This window comes from Oryza glaberrima, chromosome 3 (assembly GCF_000147395.1).
Source record: "Oryza glaberrima chromosome 3, OglaRS2, whole genome shotgun sequence".
Classification (NCBI taxonomy): Eukaryota; Viridiplantae; Streptophyta; class Magnoliopsida; order Poales; family Poaceae; genus Oryza; species Oryza glaberrima.
In genome coordinates, this window is record NC_068328.1 from 33,656,157 (window position 1) to 33,677,320 (window position 21,164).

At 44.0% G+C, this 21,164-nt stretch overlaps 6 protein-coding genes across 8 annotated transcripts; 4 read left to right on the plus strand and 2 right to left on the minus strand.

The window, feature by feature from the left end:
• Window positions 1–327: 327 nt before the first annotated feature.
• Window positions 328–1,175, plus strand: LOC127767985 (zinc finger protein ZAT12-like). The gene has a single exon (XM_052293482.1). The coding sequence runs from the start codon at window positions 389–391 to the stop codon at window positions 896–898; it is 510 nt and encodes a 169-aa protein (XP_052149442.1). The 5' UTR covers window positions 328–388; the 3' UTR covers window positions 899–1,175.
• A 2,538-nt stretch (window positions 1,176–3,713) lies between these two features.
• Window positions 3,714–4,404, plus strand: LOC127768093 (zinc finger protein ZAT12-like). The gene has a single exon (XM_052293616.1). The coding sequence runs from the start codon at window positions 3,831–3,833 to the stop codon at window positions 4,263–4,265; it is 435 nt and encodes a 144-aa protein (XP_052149576.1). The 5' UTR covers window positions 3,714–3,830; the 3' UTR covers window positions 4,266–4,404.
• A 2,034-nt stretch (window positions 4,405–6,438) lies between these two features.
• LOC127767899 (actin-depolymerizing factor 3) lies at window positions 6,439–7,383 on the plus strand. The gene is made up of 2 exons (XM_052293378.1): window positions 6,439–6,587; window positions 6,752–7,383. Exons 1-2 carry the CDS (start codon window positions 6,585–6,587, stop codon window positions 7,199–7,201), a joined length of 453 nt encoding a protein of 150 aa, XP_052149338.1. The 5' UTR covers window positions 6,439–6,584; the 3' UTR covers window positions 7,202–7,383.
• Window positions 7,384–7,652: 269 nt separating this feature from the next.
• LOC127767900 (actin-depolymerizing factor 4) lies at window positions 7,653–10,207 on the plus strand. The gene is made up of 3 exons (XM_052293379.1): window positions 7,653–7,819; window positions 9,473–9,738; window positions 9,828–10,207. Exons 1-3 carry the CDS (start codon window positions 7,817–7,819, stop codon window positions 9,976–9,978), a joined length of 420 nt encoding a protein of 139 aa, XP_052149339.1. The 5' UTR covers window positions 7,653–7,816; the 3' UTR covers window positions 9,979–10,207.
• Window positions 10,208–11,171: 964 nt separating this feature from the next.
• On the minus strand, window positions 11,172–14,428 carry LOC127767897 (zinc finger protein GIS2-like). The gene is made up of 4 exons (XM_052293377.1): window positions 14,048–14,428; window positions 13,606–13,872; window positions 12,146–12,235; window positions 11,172–11,945 (listed from the first exon to the last, which is right to left on the minus strand). The coding sequence occupies exons 2-4, from the start codon at window positions 13,830–13,832 to the stop codon at window positions 11,438–11,440; spliced, it is 825 nt and encodes a 274-aa protein (XP_052149337.1). The 5' UTR covers window positions 13,833–13,872; window positions 14,048–14,428; the 3' UTR covers window positions 11,172–11,437.
• Window positions 14,429–15,366: 938 nt separating this feature from the next.
• On the minus strand, window positions 15,367–20,412 carry LOC127767896 (phosphatidylinositol/phosphatidylcholine transfer protein SFH2). Of its 3 annotated transcripts, none has more exons than XM_052293374.1 (7): window positions 20,126–20,412; window positions 19,063–19,512; window positions 18,081–18,226; window positions 17,809–17,904; window positions 17,098–17,354; window positions 16,561–16,781; window positions 15,367–16,285 (listed from the first exon to the last, which is right to left on the minus strand). In XM_052293374.1, exons 2-7 carry the CDS (start codon window positions 19,396–19,398, stop codon window positions 15,917–15,919), a joined length of 1,425 nt encoding a protein of 474 aa, XP_052149334.1. In that variant the 5' UTR covers window positions 19,399–19,512; window positions 20,126–20,412; the 3' UTR covers window positions 15,367–15,916. The 3 variants fall into 3 exon arrangements, with proteins under 3 accessions (XP_052149334.1, XP_052149335.1, XP_052149336.1); XM_052293375.1 differs by having other exon boundaries at window positions 20,122–20,412; XM_052293376.1 differs by having other exon boundaries at window positions 20,081–20,412.
• Between the last annotated feature and the right edge of the window lie 752 nt (window positions 20,413–21,164).

The following is a 21,164-nucleotide window of genomic DNA, read 5'->3' on the forward strand; positions in this document are numbered from 1 at the left end:
CGCGGGCGACGACGTTGCCCCCGCGGCTAAGCAACCAGCAGCCGCCACGCGCCATGGTTTGCCTTGCCGTGCCAGCTGATGAGGTCACTGCCCACCCACACGTCCGTCTCGCCCGCATCCCACTCCCCCCGACCCCATCCAAATCCAAGCCGTCCACCTCGCCGCTCGTCGCGTTGGCCGCACGCGATTGGCGCAGCCACGCCACCTCGCCACTATGTCGGTCGCTTCCCCCTCACCTCCTTGGCAAACACGTAAGCCCCCACCGCCTCGTCTCCAAAACCTATATATAAGCGCGGCGCGCGCCACCAACCCATCCATCGATCTCCCCCCAACCAAAAATCTCTCTCAATCCATCGATCCATTAATTCACAAGCTTATCGAATCGGAGATGAAGCACCCGAGGCAGGAGGAGGTGTCGCTGGCGCTGGCGCTGAGCACGGACTGCTCGTCGACGGCGTCGGACTCGTCGGCGGCGGCGGCGGGCGGCGCGGCGAGGAGGAAGAGGGCGCGGCGGAGGAGCGTGGTGGCGACGTCGGGGGAAGGGGAGTTCGTGTGCAAGACTTGCAGCCGCGCGTTCCCGACCTTCCAGGCGCTCGGGGGCCACCGGACCAGCCACCTCCGCGGCCGGAGCAACGGGCTTGACCTCGGCGCCATCGGCGACAAGGCGATCAGGCTGCACAGGGCGGCCGACAAGGAGCACATGGACAAGCACGAGTGCCACATCTGCGGCCTCGGCTTCGAGATGGGCCAGGCGCTCGGCGGACACATGCGGCGCCACCGCGAGGAGATGGCCGCCGCCGGCGGTGGATCCTCCGCCGACGACTGGGTCTGGCGCTGCGACGCGCGGCCGGAGGGGATCGCCGCCGAGCCACCGGTGTTGCTGGAGTTGTTCGCCTAGTTACCGCTGGTCTCCATTAGTTTCGTCCAAGTTTTAACTGACGCAGTGTGTGTCACCATTAATTAGTTCATGTACATGTCTAGAAAAAAAAAAGTCAGGTTCATCGATCTTGTAACTATGATAGGGGTTTAATTTTTTTTTTCATTAGCGTTTGGGTTGTTCGGTTTTGAATCGGTCAGTTTTTGAACCGTTTGGTGGAGATTTGTTGAGTTCAGATGTATATACACACACAGATGTAATATAATTCTTTCATTCATAGCTATACCTCTTGTAAATATATGCAACATTTATGTTTGTGCCAGAAATAAATTCAGCGCGCTGTTCCTCCTGATCATTATTTCCGAAATTTTATCCCCAGATTATTCTTCAAGCAAAAAAGATATTTAAATTTCCCAGTCCCTGATTGCAAATTTGCAGTCCAAGTTCAACTGAGCTTCGATATGCGTAATAACAGTGTTGCACTGTTGCGTGCAGAATCTGACGGAGACACACATATATCTGTGAATTTGTTCCTTATACGTGTAGCCACGTCATATCCCTTTCAACCTCTAAATGTGATCTGACTAGATCCTTACTGGGTGGACATATCTGATACTTCGTCCTAGTAAAATTGACGTTTTAAGGTTAGCATCCAAAATTAGCTGTTGTGCAAAATTACCAAATTGTCCCCATGATTTGATTCAGCTGTCATTTCCAGCATTTATACATGCATTCCGAATATTCTAGAGAATGTTTCCAGCAGTAATGAAGTAACCACAACTCACTACCACGTGTTACGGGGAGTACACAAATTGGCGCCTTGGCCACACGTTTGATAAAGGGGCAAAGCCATCATTAACATATTTAAAAATTTGGATCAACAATTAAACTTGCTTTGGCGTCTAGGAGTGCCTCTTCTCTGTGTAGCGACACATTTTTTGGGACAAGCCTGGGGCGTTGAAACGTCAATTTTACTGGGACGGAGGAAGTATGTACATATATCCACTCTCTGTTAATTTACCTCAAGTACTCCGAAATTACATAATACAGGCTAGACAAATCTCGCCCTTGTTCTTAAGAAAAAAAAAAGAAATCAAGATTAGCCACCACTGTATAGGTACGATCATGTGTGATTCTTCCATACTCTCATCCATTAATTAAGTGCCTACCCAAACATTTGAGAGAAAACAACAGAAAATTGTCCCTAGCTAGCTGGATAGAAACTATAATGCAATTGATCTCATCCACGAGGGACATTTGTCAAACAGAGAGAAACTGCTTCAGCAATATTAGCATAGGGCAACACTTGGCAGAAAACAACACTCTCTTTGAATTATCATTTTTCTTCAATTATTGACGCTAGTTGGGGGAAATTAACACATTTGGACCTCTTCAAGCTGATCAAGGAGAAGGATTTCAGGGATTTACGACCGAAGACGCGCCCGTCAGTTCACTAATTAATTGATTCCCTAGCAAACAGATCACCGACTAAACGATCACATAGTAGATATTAATTTACACAGTTTTTGAGCACATGCTTGTAGACGTAGTCACAGCAGGAGCAAGCACACACACATGCATACATATGCATGTCCATCGAAAGGAGCTGTAAATTAAACTAATCAAGCTAGAGCTAATCAATCCCCTTCGGATACTTCGCAGTATTAGTATTACTATATACTAGTATAATTGTTTCGTAAGGATGGAACAGGGAAAGTGACAGGAAGCTAGGACCGAACCTGAAACTGAAACGAGTCTTTGTTCGTAAGAAACAGCAAGCCAATATTCAGCACTTCTCTTCAGGTATGAATTGAATGGTCTCACATAGGAGTACCGAGTACGGGTGAATAATCTTGAGCGCGTTAGTTGCTTATATGTGCTACGTATACTTCACGGGAAAGTACGTAGTATCATACAATTGACAGCACAAACACCTTACATGTTCCGTTTGTTTTATCCACAATCTTGTTTGGAGAACACGCGCGGATCCAAATCTGGAAGTGGTAGGTTGCTAGTACCTGATATTTCCTGCCAAGTACTTCTACTACTAGTACTGACCTCACGTGAGTACGCATGACGATATCAATCCAACGCGAAGGCACCAAATAACGGAAATTTACTCACGTTCTTCTTCGGGTGCAAGACTAGCACTCTGACCGGTCAAAACCAAACGTTGTTCAAACTTTAGTACTTTTCCATCACATCAATCTGTAATACACATACAACTTTTCAGTCACATCATCTCTAATTTCAACCAAAATCTAAACTTTACGCTGAACTAAACACAACCTTCGTCCCAATTTGAGTGATACAAGTTTCCGTGTCAAATATTTTACCATCCGTTTTATTTAAAAAATTTATAAAAAATTTTAAAAATTAGTGATATATAAAGTATTATTTATATTTTATCATCTAATAAAAATACTAATTATAAAAAATTTAAATAAGATAGACAGTTAAACGTTGGATGTAAACAATATAAAACTACACTCTTTTTTATACGGAGTTCTAACGTAACCCCCACCGTTTATGTTAACGCCCACTTGACTATTTCGTGGACCCTTCCTGTCTTGTCCGCGGGCCGCGCGGTCGGTGTGAGGCCAGCGCACACGCACATCTGAGCCAAGCCAAGCCAGCCGGCCCAAGGTAGTAAACGCGTCCCACCCAAAGCGTACGTACAGAAGGTTCCGACGTTTCAGACGATTCGCCGACTGCGACCGACGCGCTCGCCATGGCGTCCTCCACCGCGCCTGCGCCGTGGCGTGCACGTGACAATCTCATCTCCTTTCGTACCGTATATAAGAGCCACCCCATGCATAACACCCGGTCCCAACACCAGCACAGCAATATTAACCATTCTCTCGATCGAGTCAGAAGCTAGCTAGCTAAAACTCGTCTCGTCGATCATCTTGTGTTCGATCGATCTCCAGTTCGTTCGGTTTCTTTCTTGACCATGACCAAGCATCCGAGGGACGGCGAGGTGATCAGCCTCTCGCTGTCGCTCATGCTCGGCGCTGCCGCGGATAGCGGCGAGCGGAAGAAGCCGCGGCGCGGGTCGTCGCCGGCGGCGTCCGGGAGTGGGGACTTCGTCTGCAAGACGTGCAGCCGCGCGTTCCCGTCGTTCCAGGCGCTGGGCGGCCACCGGACCAGCCACCTGCGCGGCCGCCACGGGCTCGCGCTCGGCCTCGCCGCCGCCACGGCCAAGGAGACCACCAAGAAGGTGCAGGAGAAGCCGGCGGCGGCGGCGACCCACGAGTGCCACATCTGCGGCCAAGGCTTCGAGATGGGCCAGGCGCTCGGCGGCCACATGCGCCGCCACCGCGAGGAGGCCGCCGCCGCCGCCGCGGCGGTGCACGCGCCGCCCGTTCTGCTCGAGCTCTTCGTTTAGATTCGTGCGATTGCTGCCTGTACATATTGGTGCACGATTGTGGCTATTGCATTCATTATTTTTCTTTTTTCAGATAGAGATTTTACCATTGTAGGAATTGCTTTACGCTGGATATACTAATTCATTCATTCATTCATTCATTCATTAGTCAATTCTCCAATCGAATTTTATCTGTGTCAGACTGTTCGATCGAATCGGCTGTGTTCTACGTCCATTGTTCCCTGTTTTCAAATATTGATTTATATATGTACCACACATGTACATGCCAGAATAATTTAGATAACAGAGATCTTACTCACATGATGGAAGCGTAGTTTGTTTTGTGTACGTACACATAATCTACACCATACCACTGTTATAGAAAGCACCATCGGTGTCTATTGCGAAATCCCCATAGGTGCCGAATTTTTCAACCGGGATTACGGGTGGCGTAGATGACTCCGAGTCATTGGTGCCAGTTCCATAACCAGCACATTTAAGGCTCAATTGAGAAATCGAGCTGATACATTGAGTTACTCGTTACCCCAAATCCAATTCAAATCTCAAATCCAAATTAGATCGTCACCAAGATCGATTGAAAATCACATAACGTGGGCATACACATAATCAAAAACAACAAATTTTTTTTCGCAAATCAGCAAATTAAACCCGTCGACCATTCACTTCACGACGTCTAAGGAAGGCCGTTGGCCACCGAGCATCGACCGAGGCAAGGCGGTTGTCGAGGAAAGATTGCTATTGAGGTCATCGAGAGCAGATCTGGTGGAGGGCACCGCGCGGGGCCTAATCTGGAGGTCTTCGAGCTCGGACATGTTAGATCTGGCATTGGAGCCACCACCCATGCCGTCACTGAAGAATCCGACACAAGAGGGTTGGGGATAGACGGGGCCTCTAGCTGCCAAACACTAGAGGGGGGGTGCGAGGCCGACCACTGGTCGCTGGGGAGAGGCGCGGATGGAGAGAGAGAGAAGAGAGCTGGAGCGGGAGAAGCTGAGGATAAGGGCATAAGGAGAACCTAATATATTTGGCTCCCACGCCACACGTCGTTTTTTCCCCCACGTGGCACGCTTAGCTTGTAGTGATGACATCTATGATATATTATAAGTATCATATTTTAAAAAATGTATTAATATTATAGGCAGACTTTTATCTAAAATTGGTACCTCTATGTGCTTAAAAATATAGTCTTTTTTTTTCCTCAGTGGAGGTGGGAAATGGTTAATAAGTGCCGTTTTTAATTTTTTTCGCCCTGGGAATTACAGTTCTTGTGTACGTTTGAGGTGCTGAACAAAAATGACCGTCCGTTATTAGCTAATCCGATGGTTCCCATTCCATTCTATGGTCTGTCAGACATCACAGGCTCACAGCTAGTAACGCCTAACAGCGGTGAATTGACCGTACATGATATTACCACTTTACCAGGCGTCACACATCAGAAAAGCTCATATACGCAAGCTATCAGAAGGAAACGCGGCTAGTCGTTCGAGTCTGTGTACGTGGCACTGTCAAGCCAGTGCATAGTACAGACATGCCAAGCTGGGGGCATTTCAGTTGAGTTTCTTCCCTTGATAAAAAGAAAACACGGTGGCGACGAGCAACTGGTGCGCCGGTGCCGTCCTGGAAAGTCACCGGACGGCCGATTTGTTTCGGTGGATTTGGTCCATTCGCACAGCAAAGTGTGACGGGGCAGCTACCTTGCACAGGTCAGACGATTAGTGCGCAACAGCTGCGAATTCTGAAGCTTTTTCAGTTGTTTACTGTCATGGTGTCATATTTCTCGCATCGATCCTCAACATATGCATGACAACGTGGACTCATCATGAATTCGCTGTAACGGTATTAGAGCTAATTATTATCATTTCTGATCGCATATGGAAAGCTTCAACGTCATGACTAGTTCAGTCAGCAAGACGTAGCTGATTTGAATTAAGAGAAGCTTGTGAGAGAAACGACGCACAAGCGGAATTTGGAGTTTTGTAGTTTCAGTTTTGGCTGGGAGAGTGTTTGTGGCTTGAGTTAGGCTTCCTGCTGCCACGTCAAGACACCATCTGGAAGACTGGAACCATCTATCCCAGAGCAAAACTAACAAAGCCACAGTATGCTCACACGTGTACACATCTCCCTCTAAATTATTTCTTCGAAAAGGACTCGGACATCCTATTAAAGGATCCAATATTCTGATAAAACACTCACAAGCTACTGAGTGCAAATCTTCAATTGCAACTACTTTCTGCGAACTTCTGATCGACCATTGCAGAATCCAATTAATTGTTTCTTCAGACTTCTTCAGAGCATTCTCCAGGACACTTCGAACGAAACATGGTAAGCATGATAAAGCTGCTCACTGCTTCAGAATTCAGGTTGTTGTCTTGCCAACTGAATTTGCCAAGAATTCAGTGATCAGTTCTTCACTGATTTGGTCATAATTCAGTGATCAGTTTGTTCGAAGTTTCAGAATTCAGAACTTTATGCGTGTGTTTGTGCAGGCGAACGCGACGTCGGGTGTGGCGGTGAGCGAGGAGTGCAAGGCGAGGTTCCAGGAGCTGAGGGCGGGGCGGGCCCACAGGTTCGTGGTGTTCAAGATCGACGACGCGATGCGGCAGGTGGTGGTCGACAGGGTGGGCCCACGCGACGCCGGCTTCGACGAGCTCACCGCCAGCCTCCCCGCCGACGGCTGCCGCTACGCTGTGTACGACCACGACTTCACCGTCAGCGACGCCACGGCCACGGCGGCCGCCGGCGAGGGCGGCGAGGCGCCGCGCAGCAAGATCTTCTTCGTGTCGTGGTCGCCGGCGGCGGCGGACGTGAGGAGCAAGATGGTGTACGCGAGCTCCAACGAAGGGTTCAAGAAGGAGCTCGACGGCGTCCAGATCGACCTGCAGGCCACCGACCCCAGCGAGCTCACCCTCGACGTGCTAAAGGACCACACCTCCTAATTAATCACGCCATTAATTACCTCGATTTTCAAGTAATTACGTTGGCATTGCAGCCCATGTGTATGTGTGGTTTGTACGGCTTGCTTGGTGTTTGGATTGTGTACGTGTGTGGTTAATTTACATTACGCGAATAATAAAGAGACGATTAAACCGGTGATCGGTCGATCGCGCTTGCACCTTAATTTCGTCCATGGAACAGATCAGCACAAGCATATAACGACGTGTCCTCTATAAAAGGGTAAAATAAAATATAAAAATAAATAAATAAAATACGGGGGAAAAAATCTCGCTTGTAGCAAGGGCATTTCGCCTGGACAACTTTTCTCGGCAGCAATGATAGTCCGTCACGCCTCATCTCAGCCGTCCATCCGGGAATCCGACGACCGCGGAGGCGTGTAGAGGTAGGCCAACCACTTGGGTTGGGAACTTGGGAGCAGTGGACGCCGCGGCGACTCCATCAAACACAGCACAAAGACACGAGAACAAAAGCCCGAGCTCGCTGCAGTAGCAGAAGCGTCTCGCTTTCCCCTTTGCTGCTGCTGCTGCTGCTGCGCCGCCGCCTCCGCCGCCGCCGCCGCCGATTCCGCTCCCCTCCCTTCCCCTCCGAGCTCAGCAATGGTACGTACGCCTTCCTTCTCCTCTTCCTCCTCCTCCCCCTCCCCCGTGTGTCTGCGATGTTTTGCGTCGGTTTCGGTAGATGTGTTTCAGATCGGTTCCGGGGTTCGTGGCTGTGTTCCTTTGGTTGATTTTTGGTGGAGTTTGGGGGCGTGTAGAAGCGGGATAGTAGGTGTGGTGGTCGTGAATCGAGGTGGATCGAGGGGGATTTGGGGCCCTTCCGGTTGTGGATCGGCTGTTCCTTTATGTTGCGGCGGGGTAAGGCGGGGTAAGGTTTGATGTTTTTCTCATCGCCGCCGACTGGATCGTGAGGAATTTTGGATGTTGTCTTCTCGTCGATCGGTGAGGTCTTCGCTTGGGTTGTTGGAGTGACACTGTCCGGTCTTGAGATTAGCGGAACCAAGTCAAAGCACACATGCGGGGGCGGTGTGATGAGATTCGCGTGGATGTAGATTTAAGCCTGGGAATCTGGCAGCTTCTAGCTGATGAGCTCCAGATTGTTAGATTCAGATCGTCAGACGTCGAGTAGTCGTGGAATTTAAGTTGATCTGTATCTGGATCACATGCTGACTGAGGTTAGACCGCTGCAATATGTCCAGATATGATGAGATAGCTGCCAGCTAGCCTTTCTGGAATTAGCAGCGAAAAGAGTGTGTTGCTGCATGTTGTTTCTCATCAGGATTCTTCAGTTTATTCAGATCCCACTGATTCTATTGATCTTATGGGGATATCTCTGGTATAAGACAGCTAAATGTGGTTTAATGCGATCCCTATGGACGTGTGCCATTAACAAGGGAATGGTTAGTGCAATGACTACACCTTCCAATTGGCACTGATGAAACCACCAGCAACAAGTGACCGTGCACAAAACGTAGACTATATGATACAGTACGTCAGCATCCATACTTTTGTAGTCCATATCCTTGCATGATAGTCATAGCTTGTAAAAATTATTTCATACAATCCTTTTTATGTGCTTTTGCTGCCAATTTGCAACTTTGTATGTGGCACTTGGTGTAATATCTGTTGCAAAAATAACAGTGAATGTGCATGAAAAGGATTGCATAGAACAGGATTCACCTTTGAATCGAACATCTTCATGCACACTGTATCACTCGATCTTTTTTTTCTGTTGTGACCTTCGCCTGCAGATATGGATACTGGAGTGTGTGTTGATGGTTTAGATATTATCATTTGGTCTCATATGGCACACACCTCTTTGCCTATTACTGGCTGGATATTTTCTCATTGGTCTTTTCGACCATGCCAATTGAATTGCATAGTGTTTAATGAACATTCCTATTAATCCCTAAATTGTTTAATTTGGGGGCACATCTGTTGAGGTAGCAGTAGCACGGTAGCACCACCAGTCTAGTTTTATATTGAGACTCCCCATCAGGTTTGAGAGAACAAATAACTACAGCGGATTAACTAATTAAAAACGATAAAGCTCTACCTGAATAAACTGAAGAACAGTCTGATTTTAGGATGTAAATTATAATTGGCAACGCTATAAGAGGTGAAGCAACTGCATGCATATGTTGAATGCTAAGTTCACACGAGTTTATATTGTTTGAAGGAAAAGGTCAAGGTTGAATTACTCGAGTAACTATGAACTGACATAGATTTCCTTACATGATGTTACATTACACACAGGCAAATTCATCATCTGGAGTTGCAATTCATGATGATTGCAAGCTGAAGTTCAATGAGCTACAGTCCAAAAGGATGCACCGCTTCATAACTTTCATGATGGATAACAAGGGGAAAGAGATCATTGTGGACAAGATTGGGGATCGCACAACAAGCTATGAGGATTTCACTAGCAGCCTGCCTGAAGGGGACTGCCGGTTTGCAATCTATGACTTTGACTTCCTTACTGCAGAGGATGTGCCAAAGAGCAGGATATTCTATATCTTATGGTATTGCTTCTGTGCCCCATCTATTCCATAGTTACTTTACTGTAGGCCTACCCTTACCGCTTATGAGATATGTTGTGATTGAATTGAAGGTCCCCAGACAATGCAAAAGTGAGGAGCAAGATGCTTTATGCTAGCTCCAACGAAAGATTCAAGAAGGAGCTGAATGGCATTCAGTTGGAAGTGCAGGCTACTGACGCCGGCGAAATCAGTCTCGATGCGCTCAAAGATCGTGTGAAATAAGCATTGCCATGCCTTTCATGATCTTGCAATATGGACTTGTCTATTATGGATTTGTGTGTCACTATAAATTTGGTAGTGTGAGACTGCTTGATGGTTTGTGGGTTTGTTCATGGAACCATGGAGATATGGCTCTATCCTGTATTTCGTTGTTGCGCTCAGAATGTATGGGCCTGTGATGCACTGTTCCAAGTTTAATTGAGATGTGTCAATGTTCAAGTTACAGAATAAATTGCTGATATGTTCTCAGTTCTCATGGACACCTTGGGAGGATTGTATGGTTCTGACTACTCATGGAGGTTGAGTAATGCAGCGTTTCCGTTCGTTTGCTCTTTATTTGATAAAAGTATAAAATGCTTCGGGAGGATTGTGTGGTTTATGTTAGCTCATCGAGGTTAAGCAATACAGCATTTCAGTTCGTTTGCTCTTTATTTTGATAAATATCAAATGTTTTGGATGATTTGTGTGGTTCTATGTTATTCATCAAGGTTGAGTGATGTAGCGTTTCGGTTCGTTTGCTTCTTTGTTGGATAAAATATGAAACTGCGGTTTGGGCAAATGCACTTGTGGGACAAAATTAAAAGATAAAGATAGTTCCCCTCTTTTTGTTGGATACAACGTGACTTTGGCTTTGGCCAAATGCACTTGTGGGACTAAATTAAAAGATAACCTCTTTGGGCAAATTCACTTGTGGGAAAATATGGTGTGATTTTGGGAAAATGCGCTTGTGGGACAAAATAAAAACATAATCAAAATATGAAGTGCTAATTTTCTTTGGCAAAATGCAGAAAATAATAATAATCTAAATATGAAGTGTAAATTTTCTTTGGGCAAATGCATAAAAATTGGGAAAAGACAAAAAAATAAAACATAATCAAAATATGAACTGGAAAAGGTTTAAAAAAAATACAAAACACATAATCAAAATATGCAAATATGAACTATAAATTTTCTTTGGGCAAACGCAATGTTTTTAGGAAGATGTGAGCTTTTTTTCCCTAACCAAATCAGCCTAAAGGCAAAGACCATCAGAGAACTGTCATAATCTGATTATCCTGATCTCACTCGTCAACTTATCTTCCAGGAAGATAATATGAGAATACAGAACAATGAGGACAACTCGACGCAACAGTCAGGGGGGAGGAGCAAGCTTGGAGGAGTCAAATAGCTCAAACAGTCATGCACAATACTTGATATGGCCTGGTCTACCAAAGCAGTTTTTCTGGATGTCTCTCTTGGGAAGATACATCATTTTGTTCCCCCACGAAAGGCTACAACACCCTGATTAACACAAGCAAAAGTTTCACCCAAATACATCCTACAGAATCATTCCTCAACTCCCAGAGAGCAAAAGGTATAAAAGAACCGTTTCGGTATAGTCAAGCAAGCTATCTAAGCAGAATCAATGGAACAATGCGAAATTCCGAGCATCAGAACCAGCAGTGCGTATGGATGGCTGTCATCAGAACCTGCGGAGCCCACGATCAAACATCCTTGCAGATGGGCACTCATATGACATATGACCCCTCCCACCGCAGGTGCCACAGATCATGGTTGTCATGCAGTTGCGACTGATGTGCCCTGGCTTGCCACACAAGCGGCAGGTAATGTCACGGAAAGGGCCGCCCTGTATCTCTGAAGAAATGGTCGTTTTTCGACAGTTCCGAGCAAGATGCCCAGAGACATTGCACAGGTTGCAAACAGGCTCGTTCGTGCACTCCCGAGCTATGTGCCCAGGCTGACGACAGTTGTTGCAAGCCCGCTCGTTGGTGCAGTCAACAGCAATGTGGCCTGGCTTAAAACATTTGTTGCATAGCTTACTAGATCCTGAACTTGGGCAATCACGTGCCAGATGACCTGTCTTGCTGCAGGTGTGACACAGGGCGTCATTCTTGCATTCGGTAGCAATGTGGCCAGACTGCTTGCAGTTCCAACAAACAGTTTCAGAAGTGCATTCTGCTGCGAAGTGTCTGTTTAAAATAACGCCCAAAAAGAAGTTAGCGCACTTTCTTCAATATATTTCCAAGACTAAAAGATGGCAGCAGAAAATGGAACACAAGAGCAAGTTAACAGTACTAGGCCCGAAACACTTAATGATAACAACATCTAGATTCCCCCCAAAATGAAGCAGATGCAGCTACATTAAGTGAGTGTTTCATCTCATTTTTACCCTGGAAGATTGCATCTGTTGCATGTAGCAGTAGATTGGCAATCCCTAGCAAAGTGACCAGGCCTCCTGCAATTCTTGCATATAAGATCCCTGGAAAATCATTCATATTAACATGGTTATTCCCTTGAGGGTTCGACAGATTGTACTCCAATATACAGAAAAAAAAACACATTTGGCATAACTAGATTCAAAGGGCATGTGTCTTCTTAATTGAGAGCATAGATTTATAAATGACACGAGTAATTGACACTTTCTAGTGGATATACATGGTGTATCTGCACTAAGTAAATTTGTGCTCAGGTCTTTAATGTGATTGGAATTTGAAAAGTGGATCATGGATTACAAATGCACACCATTATACATAATACATGTAGTGGGACAACTGCCAAGGGCTCATACTGATGGGGGAAAACATCATTGCATTTGCTTCAGAATAGCATTGTCTGATTTGAAATACTTTCAATAATGTGCTAGTTATCACAAATATAACACAGTTCAGTGAGGGCGCTGTTAAGGCATTGTAACAGAGTTGCGGTTATTACATTCCATACTTCCTGATACTGAGTTAGCCTTGTTTCTCAAATTTGTACCAGAGAACTACAGATGACAACGTCAGGCCCTGATGAATAATAGTTTTTTTTCTTAAAATTTCTCAACATTTATCCCACTAGTTAAGCCCTACCATTTAGATTTTTTTTTCATGCTATATTTGTTGATGGAAACAGTAAAGGCCCCTCCAGAATCCATACCACAGATTCTAAAAACTGGTTACATGACCAATTCAACGTCTAATAGGTCTGAATAATGGTTGGATCATTGAACCAGCAGTTCAAAGATATTATGCTTTAATAAGTTTAAACTTACTTCATAGTTATAGCTTAATAGGACTGAACCCTGAAACAAGCTTTATAATACCTTGGGGGTTGAGGTGGGTCAAGTCTGGGGGATTGGCAGAACAACTAAATAAATTAACATATTTCTCTTTCTTCCTCTGGGCTTTTCGCCAACCCTACCATACATTTGCCATGCAATTATCCTGACACCTCCGTGACCAGTTGACCACAAGCCAAATTTTGGTTAACAATCCATTTCCCTCAATGGAGCTAACGTATGTCCATGACCAAAATGTAGTGAAGAGCAGACAATGAACACAATAATGGAGGCAAACAAAAATTGTGTCAACTCAATGTTATTATTGGATGTACCATTCAGGTAATATAAACACCCCGTGCAGGGGCGGAGCCAGATTTAGCTCTCACCTAGGGCTGGGCTAGTATAATTTTACACAAGTGGGCTTTTAGTTCCTAATTTTTTAGAACTTAGCAGGGTAATCTACATGGTATTTGAGCTTCGCAATAGAGATGAAGCCTTTAGCTACCCTACTCCGGCATCTGCTCCTAGAACTACGCAAATATACAACTCAATGTAGCATCACTTGCAAGCAAGATTTGGAGACACACCTGTGGCCGCGATGTTCTCTTCTACGAATTGGGCTACGGCTACGGCTATGGCTGCGGCTGCGGCTGCGACGTGATACACGCTCACTACGCAGCCTTTCTCGCCGAGGGCTTCGGCTTCGGCTCCTGCTCCTGCTGCGACTCCTGCTCTTGCTCTTGCTCTTGCTCTTGCTCCTGCTTCTGCTTCTGCTTCTGCTCCTGCTGTTGCTCCTGCTCCTTGATGGACTCATTGTAACAGCGGCAGACCTAAAGTGAGGCTTGGGGATTCAGCTGAACCACAAATAAATAAATAAAATGGAAACGAATTGCTATTAGTAAATCAAATCGGGACGAAACTGGATGAATTAATTCGACAGGAGAAACATCAATCGAATTCCAAATGGATCCCTAATCTGTCCATGCCGGCTCATGAAATGGATTACAATTTTTTGGGTTCGAAACTGACCTGCTCCATTTCATACTGGTCGACGCAGCGAGGGTGCTGGGCGACATCGCCGGCGCGCCGTAGACCTTCCGGGCTGCTCCGCCGGCGGCCGGCCACCAGCAAATCAGGATCGAGGAACAGCGGCGGCCGGGGAAGAGGACAAGAGGCGGCGGCGGGGGCGGATGCGGATCTCGAAGAGGACGCGGTGTGGGGGCCCGGGGGTTGGAGGTCGACGCGGTGGGCGCTCGGGGAGGGGAGGGGAGGGGAGGGAGGCCGACGCGGTGGCGCCGGGGAGGAGGACGCCCGGCGGCGCTATCGAGCCGCGGTCATGCGGCGGGTGACCGCGTGAGATTGCGAGGTGACTGGCGTCTGCTGCTGCTGCTGCTGGGGTGGGGAATGGCGTTAGGGTAGGGTTCGAGGAAATTGCTCCTTTGCCACTTTCACTCAACCCAAGTTTAAAGTTGGTTTGGATTTGTCTGTGGTACAATGGGTGAAAAAACCTTTCACTACATATACTGTATGGGAGTAGTAGAGTAAAATCCCTCTACTTTTATTACAGAGTAAGTGGGCTATAATATCATTTCAAATAAAAAATAATTACTTATTTCGTTTTTAAATATATGACTATGTTGACTTTTAAGCATTGGGAGGTTCGGCGGTGCTTTCTTGTACATTTTCTACACCGGACAACCTAGCCGTTCAATTGGAGTGTGTTAGATTGAGCAAATAATACCAATTAAAAGAAAATGCTACCGCGGGAAACTATACCTTACCATTGGCTTGCTCACACAATCCATCGACAGCGAACATTCCTACGTTGTTATCCATATACCTAGTTTCATCACCGACTGTTTGACTTCGACTGTATCAATTTTTACAACTGCCCAGCTATATTGCGAGAAATGATATGCGTCTCATTTTATTTATGTAAGTTATCAAACAGGTTCTTAAAAAGTTTGGATATATGATAAAGTACAGTGTTTATATTTTTATACTCTCCTTCCTAAAATATTTTTCCGGATCCTAAATATTTGACATTTTAGAACAAAATTCGATCAAAAACTTTGATGATAAGGACACTGGCGAGTTATACAAGAGACTATACGACTACTTCCTCCGTCCTAAAATAAACCAACGGAACCTTAAGCTTCTTGGTAATCGTGACCAAATAAACCAACGGAACCTTAAGCTTCTTGGTAATCGTGACCGTCCACACATGATCTGACGGCCGTGTTCTTGAGCTGAATATCTGAATAGCCCAAGGATACGTGATAATTATTTAAGGTACAAATAAACAAATAACTATTATAATGTTAAAAATAGATTTAGAACAGATTACAAGAAAATCATATGTAGAAAGATTTTATTTAAAAAAGATATTATTTAGGAGTTCGACAAGCACGTGCATTAATTCATTAGTAGTTCAGCACCAGACTGGATTCTCCATTCACCCATACATAGCACAGGGACCTGGCTTCTCAGATGAGAAATTCCAGTTTTCAAGTAGCGTTCGTAGAATTTTCCAGAGTATTAAGTGTAAGAACCATCTTCTAGATACTATATAGCCACCCACGATAAACTGACAAGTCGGCAAACTTACAGACAAACTAATACTACTATATATACTAAGATGGCACCAAAACAAAACAAGGAATTGTCTTGTTCTAACTGACTATTTCAAGGTAATGCTGAATCGCACACCTCATATGACCTCCCAGTGAGCGACTCGAAGATACTCTTTTGATGCTTTAGCATGTGGCGCACATAGTACAGACCACGAAAATCTGCTATGAAAAACGCCTCTAGCAACCACAGATGCAAATGGAAGACAACTGACAGCTCAGGTGGTTCTGTGGATCCTGATTGACATGGCAAAAAATGCAAGGCGCTTTAGGGGGCATGGGACGAGATGGACTCTGGGTCGTTCATCCCAGCGAGAAATGCAATGAAGACCCACAGCATTAGAACACCAATGATGGCAGCCCTTATGGCATTCTCGCAGCTATAAGGAGATGGAAGCTCCGCCTCATCAAAGTTCATGCTTGCGACAGGTGATCCATCATCAATGGTTATCTGGCGAGGTTGGCTCTTGCTGCCTTCCCCTGCCTGTATTACTGAAATATTACGCGGCTTCTCACATTGCGGGCAGCTGCATTTGCCACCAAGAAAAGTTGGCACAATCTGCAAGAACTCAGCTAATGTCTTCTTATATGATTCTCCCTCAAAACGCAACTTCTGCTTTGTGGATGGTTTCAGAACCTAGGTAGATTAGAAAGAACATATAAGTAACATTAGATGTGGTGAGGAAGCAGGACACAATTGTTTGTCATCTCACAGTCATAACTAATGCTAGTTCTGATTTGTAGCCATCCTTGTTTAGGCAGATAGTCCAAGTAGTCAAAACTCAAGCAATTGTGCTCATGAATGAACTATGCCCCCCCTAACAAATGTCTGTGGGGCATGCTCTTGTTCATTTGTGGTCAGTGGGGACAGTTAAATAGTTATTGAGATGACATGTAGGTGGAGAAAGTTACCTGAATAAGAGTCTGCGCAATTACTCTGACAACAGGAGGAAGACGCACAATAAATAGTACCCCAAGACGATTTGGATAGTTTTCTTGAACTATAGTGATAAACGACCTCATCATTTGCATTGGAAATCTGAATGGAGAAATCCCATGACAATCCAGCAAAACAGTTATTCTCGGATCTTCTTTGTTGGTCAAGTATACAGTACCATTGTCGATTTGAGAAACTGAAAAGAAAATGTTAGTGATTACTATTAGTGATCCTCTTGGTAAATCAGCCGGACAGAATCCTATTATCTGCTCAAAACTTGGATAGACAATGTTGTTAAAGAAAGATGGCCTTCTTTCTGTCAAACTAACTGCTGATGGACAGTATCTTGCTAGATGAACCATATTTATTGAAAAAGAAAATATCTTACTGCAAGCAACAAAGCAATTTCCCACACTATATGTTCCTTCCCAGTTCAAAGATGATAAAAACTATCACATGAAGACAATCTAGGACATAAATGAATGGGTGTATAGAGCAGGCTGAGAAGTTACCTACTGCTTGCCCAAACCGAGGTCTATCAGAAGGGGCTAGACTAGAGCATGCAAGACCAAGACGGACTATTAAACAGGGCCGAAGCATAGTATCGAATCCATGCCAAAAAACTAAATGGGACCACTTCTCGAGTTCGTGCAATGTAAGTATATGGAAGGTTTCCCTCCAACGAATTGTCTTCTTAACTGAAGAGAGCAAACTTGAAAAGTCACCATTGGCTGCAATGTAAAATCTGCGTAGTTCATCCTCATTGAACCTGAAATGTCCATAAGGTAAATTCTCTCAGCTATATGTCATTTTTGCAGCTCAGGGCACTGGTGTGTATATACAACTATAACAAGACTTCAGAATCGCACAGAAAGACATGTTTGAACACTAAGCTCAATGCAAATAAGCTCAACACCAGCTCATACACCAAACTAGGCTTACATAGCCTGAAACCCTCAGCTATACCCACAAGATACAACTCATGAAATTCAAAATATATAAAGCTTTATTTGACCTATATCACACTTCTGTACACATCTGTGCACTTCCCACTCTTATATGTAAGTTGGCACTTTTAGTACTGGATACATCACAATAACAAGAGCTGCATTAGAAAATCCATTTCAAGATGTTGTATTTTTTTAATCCTGCACCCTGGATGGGAATAATTGATACATATAGAAATGTATCGTTCATAAAAACAAACAAACTTTTAGATTTACCTTTCAGGCAAAGTGATGCCTTGTTTCTCAAGTTCCTTGAACAGTGATATGAGCCAGTTCTCTGGCTCGGTATCCTTTGTGCCATCAGCAACATCCCTAAAACAAGAAATAAAACACTAGATGAAAATTTAGCCCTCTTTCCGTAAGTTTATTTCATTATTGTGATGTGATATGGTCAGAACTAGAACGCTATGATTCAATGAAAAGAAGCTAGCAACACATTCCTCAGCTAAGAGATACTTCTAGTATTTCTTTCTTTAGTCTTAACCAACCTTATACCAGAAGTTGATGCTGTTTCATCTGATTCAGAAGGTACATCAGGAGCTTCTGTATTGCTACCCAATTCATCATTGCGCTTAGAGGACCGGTCACATAATGTTGTTGTGACAGAAAGAAACAACAGTGGTGTCGATAATTTCTGTATAGGAGAAAAATATTCAGAAAGAAATTATTAAAGAAACAAGTGAAACAGCATAGCAGAAGTGTCACAGTGCACCAATTCATCAAACTAGTAAAAACCCACAACCATGTTCAAAACGAGGATTGAAGCAGGTTTAGTCTAGCATAGATGGACATATCCATCATATTATTCACATGAATTGATCTGGGATTCACTATGTTAACTCAGTAAGTAGCTAACATACGTCGCAAGAAATTGTAAGACATGGTCATTTCTAGTTTCTTAATCTTTAACTAAGTGGAAGCCCAGAACATGCTTCAAAAAGCCCAACATGCATGATAAATAGATAGCCTATGCCAAAACAAACTCCAAGCCAAATGGAATCGTTCATATGTAAAAACCTGTAATACAATGGTCTAGTGTTGCTGTCAGCAAAGAATATAGTAATGGTGAAAAGAAAATTATAGCAGCCTAAAAGCCTATGTGAAGAATAATAGTGCTGGACCTATATTCATTTCTCCGTGAAAATTTAAGTCCAGGTTGAGCATGATTAAGTGGACAGAGTGTGTGGCTTGCATCTGAACCTGGTGCATGTTATGGTTGCAACCAGAAGTGTCAAAAGTGGAATATAAAATGCTACAATCAACATAAGTGACAGTTCTTCTTGGTAATTGCTACTTAGTTGAGAGGCAACAAGAGAAATATATCTCATTTAAGCAAGCAATTTTCAAAAGCACAAGCTGATAGAAGAAAAAGAATTGTGTGTATCGAGGAAATCAAGAGAATCAAGGTCTTTACTTCCATTATCTAAAAAAAGAGAGTTAAGGCCTTGAAGGACCGAGAGGTAAAACAACCTGAATGCCTTGCACAATAAATTTGAGTGGCGCCCACTGTTGAATCCACCTAAATGGAGGGTACCCAAGAACTTGCAATGCTTGAATAGAATTCCATATAAAAGGGCATCTTGCTTTTGAAAATCTTCTTACTACTTCCAAGGCAATAACCTTTACCAAAAAAGATGCCAGATGACTTGTAGACTCCCCGCTCAAGATTAAATGTTTTCCTGGCACGATCTGCTTGACTGTCTTGGGTGAAATGGCTTTTGCTGGAGAAGCAACCAATGCACCCTGGTACTTCCTGTCACTGCCTGGTTTGCTTGATGACTGGAAGTTTTTGCTTGAACTGGCCATCGTTATGATTTATGAAGCATAGGCATAAACAGAATCTAATCCCTGGTTTTGAAATGTATCACCACATCAATCAACAGTTACAAAGCAGTTGCATCGAACCAGCAGGAAATGGAGCTGAAAAAACAAACAAGAAGTGAATCCCATCAGCATGAGGTGTTAGAAAAGTAAACAAAAAAAATACTGATACTAACTTTTTAAGAATCAAACCAGCAAACAGAACAGTCTTCATTGACTATTCCTAACTATATGGTGAAATGAGATATGGATATATTGTCTGATATGAATGTCACTTCTCTTGGTTCTATAACTGATCTTTATCTAGCTACAATGGAAGCATACGGTCCAGCACTATCATACATATAAATCTCCCAGCAAAAACAATAATAATACTAAAAATGATCCAAGCACATAGGGGGACTCTAATTATCCAGTTCTCCCAATTTATGACGAAAAATCTCCATCTATACTACCACCAAGTCCAAACAATATGGCACCTAGCTACTAATCAAACACAATCAGAGTATCTCCCACTAATCGTCGGAAACCCGACCCAAAGCAGGTTATGTACTTTCCCCCAAAATTTTGGGAAACAAGCTGGTATGAGAGCAATCCAACAAAACCCACAAATAGCAGGATGGATTGGACAGGACAAATTAGATTGGTTGCTCAAACAACAAATTACCCTACGAGCAATCCAAGCATGCTGCATTAGGGCTTCCGTACCAACCACAAATGAAATCACGCTGCAGAATCCATCCCCCGCCTGTCAACTCCTTCGAGGTGGTGGTGGTGGAGCCGCTCCTCCTCCGTCGCCGGTTAGGGTTCGATCTTGCCTTCCACCTTGCGCATCCAGGGATGGGAGGGAGATCGATGGTGGAGACGGATCTAGGCAGAGGTGGGTGGGTGCGGGGCGGTGGCGGTGGGCAAGAGAAGGGAAGGGAGCGAGGCGAGATGGGGAGAAGGGAAGGGGCAGAGGACACGCGCACGGCGCACACGCCTCTCGCGGTCTCGCACGACCTCCTCCTTGTCTCTGTCTCTGCCTGTCAACTGACGGGGAAAATAATCGAGAGCACCCAATAAGTAAATTAAATTTTTTAAATTTGATTTCGTAGTTGATTTTTAGATATTTTTAACCTATTTTTATTAGTATTGATGGATAGATATATAAAAGTTTTACTTCTAAAATGATTTTTATTCTTGATAAGCCGTTTTGATTTATTAGTGAATATGGGCAACCGATGAGGCTCCGAGACATTAGATGCTAACTGTAGCGTGATTCACCGGTGAAAAGTATTTGCTTTTGTCCTATTTTTAGGAATAGGGAGATATAATTTTTTTGAAATTTTTTAAAACATAAATGAATTTGAATTTTTTTTCTCATAAACATAAACTAATATCTATTATAAATCGGTCGAAAATTTTTCAAAAAAAATCTCACAATTCCAAAAAAAATGCCAATGTACCAAACACTAACTTGGTCCAACCCAAATAATATAGCCTAGATATGTGATATGTAGTTGTACCTGCACGAACGATCGTCAAACCACCATCTTAACAAATAAAAGGAAAGTGAGTACATTTCATTTTAGTTACTTTATTATCATTGTCTTGTTTTGATAATTATTTAACCAATATTTTACCTTTCGCACTTCAAAAACCACTCTAATTTATACATGAAGAAAATGAGCACACAATACAGTTGAAAATATTGGCGTCACGAATCCCAAGACATCAATGCATTAAACTTCCCTACTTCCAACTCTTGC